At 44.5% G+C, this 6416-nt stretch overlaps 1 protein-coding gene across 1 annotated transcript in view; it reads right to left on the minus strand.

The window, feature by feature from the left end:
- The window catches only part of cmya5 (cardiomyopathy associated 5), a 30637-nt gene extending 25759 nt beyond the window's left edge, over positions 1-4878 (minus strand). The window contains exons 1-3 of the mRNA XM_061986488.1: positions 4691-4878; positions 3521-4163; positions 981-3413 (exon numbers count right to left, since the gene is read on the minus strand). Of these exons, the coding sequence (XP_061842472.1) occupies positions 981-3413; positions 3521-4163; positions 4691-4800 (3186 nt within the window). The 5' untranslated portion in view covers positions 4801-4878. The remainder of the gene's footprint in view (positions 1-980; positions 3414-3520; positions 4164-4690) is intronic.
- Between the last annotated feature and the right edge of the window lie 1538 nt (positions 4879-6416).

Consider the following 6416-nt stretch of genomic DNA (forward strand, 5'->3'; position numbering starts at 1 on the left):
TTCAGCTCTTTCTCATTTCATCACATTTTTGATGTTTAGTTTTTTACCGGGGCCATAAAAAGAACAGCCACGTTTGTCAATTAAGACACGTCCGCGTGACCTAATCATACATTTGATCGTTTGTAGTGTGAAAGATATACATTAAATGACAAAATACAAAAATATAGCGTTATTAACGACTCTACTCACTTTCAATTTTAATTACATTTCCGCATTCCTTCTATTCATACGCATGCGCCGATGCATGAATTCTAATGGGGAGCATGCTTGCTCGAACCTGGATGAAAAAGGGTCTCCAGACTCTTATTTAGCACGATGGCTAGCAGTTAGTCCTGTTAATGCAACTCTAAGGAGAAAAGCAGAGCAGCGTGTTGTGCAGACGTCCACACCTGTCGCCATCTAATAACAGGCCACGGAGCTCTGTGCGCATACACAATGTCCTTTGGTGTGGGCCGCTTCACCGGGGTTTAAGATGAGCCGCTGTTGCATACCAGCCGCCGCAGGCTGTGAAAGTGCTTGATTTGATATGCAGGAAAGCCTGCTTTTTGAATGTTGATATCGCCGACGATCACCCTCATTTAATCATGGCAATCAAAATTGTGATTGTGATTAAAATGTTATTAGGGAACACAATTTATCAGTTAATTAATCAATTCAACTACACTTCTTAGCGCCAGAACCCCTCCACCCCAATCTTAATTGTTCATCTTACCAAGACATTTTAGACAACTGTAGATGTCCAACTTTGTCGTTTGTCGTTTGGTTTGGGGAAGTAAAGCCCTTTTCTGTTTTGGTATGGCCCTCTCTCCAGTGCATAAAACAATGATTTATGGATACAACGCCATTCGCTATACTTTAAATTTAGTACGTTTTACCGGAAAAGTTGAAGTTCCTGTAGCGTACTTTTGTCCAAAAATTAATTATGAGAATCCTGACATATGTTTGATTTGAACATTATACACATTGTCATGATACGTTACCTTGATCTCCTCGTAAGCTTTGTCCACATCAGTGACCTCGTGGTCACGATGGTCCCCAGACTCACGGTCGTCCTTTGACAGCAAACACTGACACGTTTGACAGAACCAGTCCATCCCCTGGAGCTCAGCAGCCAGTTGAGCCTGATGCTGCTCCTCTGCATCAATGATGTCATAATCAGCCTCAATGAGCTCTTCATCTGCAAACACTTCCGAGAGCCTGTTGTCCTTCACCACCTCGTCAGACTCGGCTTGAGCTCGCTTCTTTGTATCTCCAAGTACTTGAGGTTCTGCTGTGTCCTTGGTGTCCTGTTCCATTACCATTTCATACTCATCTTCTTCTTCCGGTGATTCATCTTGAGATGTCTTTTGTAGCATGTCCTCCCTTAAAGTACCAATCTCCAGACCTTTTTTTATATCATCTCTTCCTGGGGTAAGCTCAGCCTTTTCGTCTACATCTGCGGCATCTGGTTGCACATCCTCCTCGTACAGCTCAAATAAATCTGTTTGTGGGGCAAAACTCCTCAAAGGTGAAACGACACCCTCATTTTTGTCCTCTGTTCTCAGCTTGTCTATCTCAGCCTTATTCTCAGGAGGTGAAAGTGAGGACCTCCTCTTTAACTCATCAATCTGTCCAATTGGTTCTTCCTCAAGTTGAGACTCTGCCAATGCTTCTCTGGTGTTATTGTCATGTGCAGTGAGATGTTCAAATTCCAAGTCCAGATCAGGAGGAGTCACCGTATTGCTTTTTGGAACCGTCTCTGAGCAGGGACTCATCTCTATGTCCATCTCAACAGCTTCGCCTTTGGGAACGAAGACGATCAAGTCGTTGTTTGTCTCCTGAATGGCTACCTCATCTTCTGCAGTTGTCTGTTGCTCACATTCAAGCTGAGCTGAATTTGTCTCTTCTTCTTTTACTTCCACATCGACTTCAATAAAGTCTTGTGGCAGAACCTCCGCTCTTGTTTCTCCTTCAGGGACCTCCTCCTGGAGATCAATCTGGACTCTAGTTTGAGTCACATCTTGATCAGCAGTCTTCTCAGTTACCGTCATGACTGCATGCACCATCGGCTCACTGCCAGCTAAGGGCTCCACTGATGCAGCTTGTTTGGGATCAAGCTCTTTTGTCTTGCACCTTGTCTCAACTGATGGTTCATTAGAGTTCAACATCTCCTGTCTCACAAAACCAAATTCTGCGACAGTCACTTCTTGGGCTTCCTTCTCCCCAACTTCCACCATCTTCCCCTCAGTTTCTGTGCTTTCAAAGACTTTGTCTTGTTTGTCTTGCTGAGGGTTCTCAGCACGGGTTGGTGGTACCTCGCCTTCCTGTTCCTGTACTTGAGCTTGGGATAGTTTTTCAGATTGAATCACACATTGATCATTGCCTCGATCATCTCTCTGGTGCTCCTCTTTTTCTATTTTAACATCCAGTGGTTGGGTTGTTGGAAGTGACTTTTTAGTCAGTTTTTTCTGAGCCTCTATCCCTTCATTCTTTGGCCTATTCTCATGAACTGATTTTATTGGAACAGCCTGCTCTTTACTACCTTCACAGTGTTGCACCCCTTCCTTTGCCATTTTTGTAACCAGTTCTTCAGTTTTTCCTGTTTCTGTATCATCTTCTGTGTTGATATCTTGCTTTGTGTCGTCTCTCTTCCCCTCATCTTCTTCCTCGGCTCTCGTTAGACATCCTGTCATTTCAAACGTACTCTGTGGCCATATCATCCTCCCTTCCCTCTTGTCCTCTACAGAGTCTACTGGCACCTCAACTGTGGGGGTTTCATCTTTCAAAATGAACTTTTCCAGGTATCCTTCTGTTTCCTCCAAATCTGACAAACCTTTTCTGAAGGATTTCTCAGATGTCACACTCTCCACTTCTGAGTATTCTTCGTCACTCTTGAGTCTCTCGCCTATATAATCCGCATAAAGGTCCGAGTACATGAAGGACATGGCGGTGGGTTCTTCCAACAGGATGGGGTCAATGATTTTAGGGGGTCCAGGGGAGATAAAAATAGGGGTGAGGGTGGTTTCTTCAGTCTCAAATAATATTGATCCGCTCTCTTTCGTCGATCTTTGGCTCTCTCGTCTTGCTCTCGTTTCATTTCTGTCGTTTACCTCCTCATCTGCTCTCCGCAGCATTGCATCAGCAGGAGCGCCTTCTCCATAGAAGACTTCATCCAGGTGTTCCCCGACTATGTCCACATCTGTCACAAAGACAAACGATTCATCGGATTCTGATGATCTGTCTTTGACTGTCTTCGCAGGCATGGCCTCTGCTTCCTTAACCGGTTCTTCCACTTCCTCATGATGATCTGGAGCTTTTTGTCCAGGAACCACTTCATCTAGTAGGGTGAACTTCTCAAAATAGTCGATATCGTTGGAGCCATCTTTAGGAGTGGATGTGTTTCTCAGTCCAGGGTCCAATGATGACTCAAAAGGCTGCGGAAGGATAAGTAAACAAATGAACCCACAGATGAATGAACAAAATAGTTGTTTTAGTGGACATGAAAAACACAGTAAAATGTTACGGACTAGTCCATAAATACCTCGTTGCATTCCGGTGTTTCCTTCTCCTGGGGGGGAACATCGTCCTGTGTAGTCTCATTAAGGTGGTTTCGCGATCTGATCTTAGGAGTCTGGTCCAGATAAGACAAGTTGTCCTGTAGTTCGGTGCTTTCCTCTTCATCCACCGTAGGAAGTTTGGACGGAACCCTGATGTTAAGTATCTCATAACCCTCTGAAATCAAACTAAACAGCTGCTGATCTTTGCTTTTGATATCTTCCAAATCTGGTTCAGTTTCGTTCTCCTGCTCCTTGACATTAGGAAGCGACACCTCTGCCATTTCAGGTCTCTCAACCCCCAGAGCAGATGTCGACCTGGAACCGCTAGATCTGCTCAACATTTCCCTCAATCTGCTGCTCCTGCCTCCGGACCTAGTTCTCCTACGGATTACTTTGTCCTCATCAAAGATAATGGTGATCTTTCCAGCGGCTCCAGACCCTTCCATGCTGCAGGCTTCAGAGATGGAGCTGGTCTCAGAAGCCCAGGGGGTAGAGCAGCGACTAGAGGCTGTCTCCCAAACAATACCACTGTCCTCGCTTTGGACAGTTACCATGGAAAATGACGGATCCACCATCAGGCACTGGAGTTTGGGTTTCACAGACTGGTCCTGAACAAGCTCACGTAGACTGGAAAGGAAAGGAGGAAGCTTTAGAAGGAAGGGGTTGCTACACGGCCCGAAGGAAGAGGAACAAACTTAAAAAAGGTGCAATCAAAAGCTGATTAAACCACATTGACCGAAAGTGTTCCTTGTAGCCGAACTCTTGGACCGAGGGGAGTGATGTGATGAAAAAATATGGATAAAATATCTGAGGAGTCGCTCCAAGGCATCATGCATGTAACAGGAAACTTCCAAAACACACCATATCAATTTCTTAAACCATGTAAGACGGGGAGTATATGCGCACTACCCAACATGAAGCATGATAAATGAGAGAATGTATTGGCAGAATTTGTCTGCTCAGTCTCTAAACTCCTTGCAGCTGGATATTTGATCACATTTTAGGTGTCAGTGCCAACTTGGATCACGCTCCACAGCCACTTAGAAGCTGGATTTAACACGAGAAAGACGTGCAAAAACAAATGCATTAAATCTCCTTCCTGCATGGCGCACTTGGCAGAATTCTAACAAAGTCCAGACTAGTGTGTCAAGCACCTGTTTTGCAGCTCCTCCAATTCGTCCTCATCGTCCTGGCTGGTGACGTCTAGAGCCTCACACTGAAACTCTGTCAGCTCGGTCATATCAGAGTCCTCACATTCCTCCATTGTTCCTTTCCTGTGTTGCGTTCCTCTTTTTTGGGGGGGTTCTTCTTGATGTTTTCGGACACTATTGAGTCCAGGAGTGTTGGTCTGTTGCGTTTGTGTCATTTGAAGTTGGGAGGGGTCCATCTGACTAAGCTCAGGGACATAAATAGACAAAGTGGGGAATGAAAAGAGGGGAGAGCGGGAAAGAGGTGTTGGGTCTCACTGGGTCTTGAGTCAGGTGTTAGGATTTCAATGCATGAATGACATACTTACAAAATGTTACTGCTAATGTACATGATGTGGACATCAATCTGTACTAACGAATTACAGATAGTCAATGTTGTGTAACCTTAAGAGGAAAATCCCTTGTGGAGTTAAATATAGGCCATGGGCTGAAACAGTACTCCCTCAAGCCGTTCATGGTGCCGCAGTCAAAAAACTTTATGTAAATGTTTTGAACCAGAAAAAAAACACGACAGAAATTGGCATTCAGGTGGAACTTTGTCATTTTTGAAAAGTTCACTATTTCACATACTAATGGACCTGCTAATTACAATAATTTTAACAACGTTCACTAGAAGGACAATTAAAAAAAAAAGTTTTATACATTTTTGTGTTGGTTTGATGGCATTATTTCATGCTAGGAAGGTCTGAAAAATGGTGTCTAATATTTGGGTCACCATTTTTCAGACCTTCCTAGCATGAAATAATGCCATCAAACCAACACAAAAATGTATAAAACTTTTTTTTTTAATTGTCCTAGTGAACGTTGTTAAAAAACTCTCAAAGCAAGTGAGCTTTTCTTCCTGTCACTCACATCAGTGACCTGGTAGAATGCAGCTAGACCAGGGGTCGGAAACCTTTACCACTCAAAGAGCCATTTTGACCCGTTTCACAAATTCAAGAAAACAATGGGAGCCAAAAAACTCTTTTGAAATTTAAAATGAAATAACACTGCAGTTTTTTTTGGCTTTGTGCTATGTATAAACCAGACACGCGGCCCGCGAGACGTTATTTCGCGAGTTCTATATGAATGGCACTTGACAGCGTCATACTTGCCAACCCTGCCAAATTTTCCGGGAGACTCCTGAAATTCAGGGCAACTATTCTCTCGAATGTCTGCTGATTTTCACCCAAATAATAATGAGAGCGTGCCGTGATGGCACTATCTTTAGCGCCCTCTACAGGCTGTACTGACAGCGTGCCAGCCCAATCGCATGTTGTATGAGGCTTCCGTAGGCACACTTAAGTGACTGCAATGCATACTTAGTCAACAGCCATACAGGTTACACTGAGGGTGGCCGTATAAAACATCTTTAACACTGTTACTAATATGCGCCACACTGTGAACCCACACCAAACAAGAATGACAAACACATTTCTGGAGAACATCCGCACCGTAACACAACAGAACAAATACCCAGAATCCCATGCAGCACAAACTCTTCCGGGCTACATTATACACCCCCGCTACCACCAAACCCCGTCCCCCCCTTGCATAAACCCCCCCTCCCCCCTCCGTGCGTCGGTTGAGGTGGGCGGGGCGGGGGTGTGTAATGTAGCCCGGAAGAGTTTGTGCTGCATGGGATTCTGGGTATTTGTTCTGTTGTGTTACGGTGCGGATGTTCTCCAGAAAT

The sequence above is a fragment of the Nerophis lumbriciformis genome, linkage group LG12 (genome assembly GCF_033978685.3).
Source record: "Nerophis lumbriciformis linkage group LG12, RoL_Nlum_v2.1, whole genome shotgun sequence".
Lineage (NCBI taxonomy): Eukaryota > Metazoa > Chordata > Actinopteri > Syngnathiformes > Syngnathidae > Nerophis > Nerophis lumbriciformis.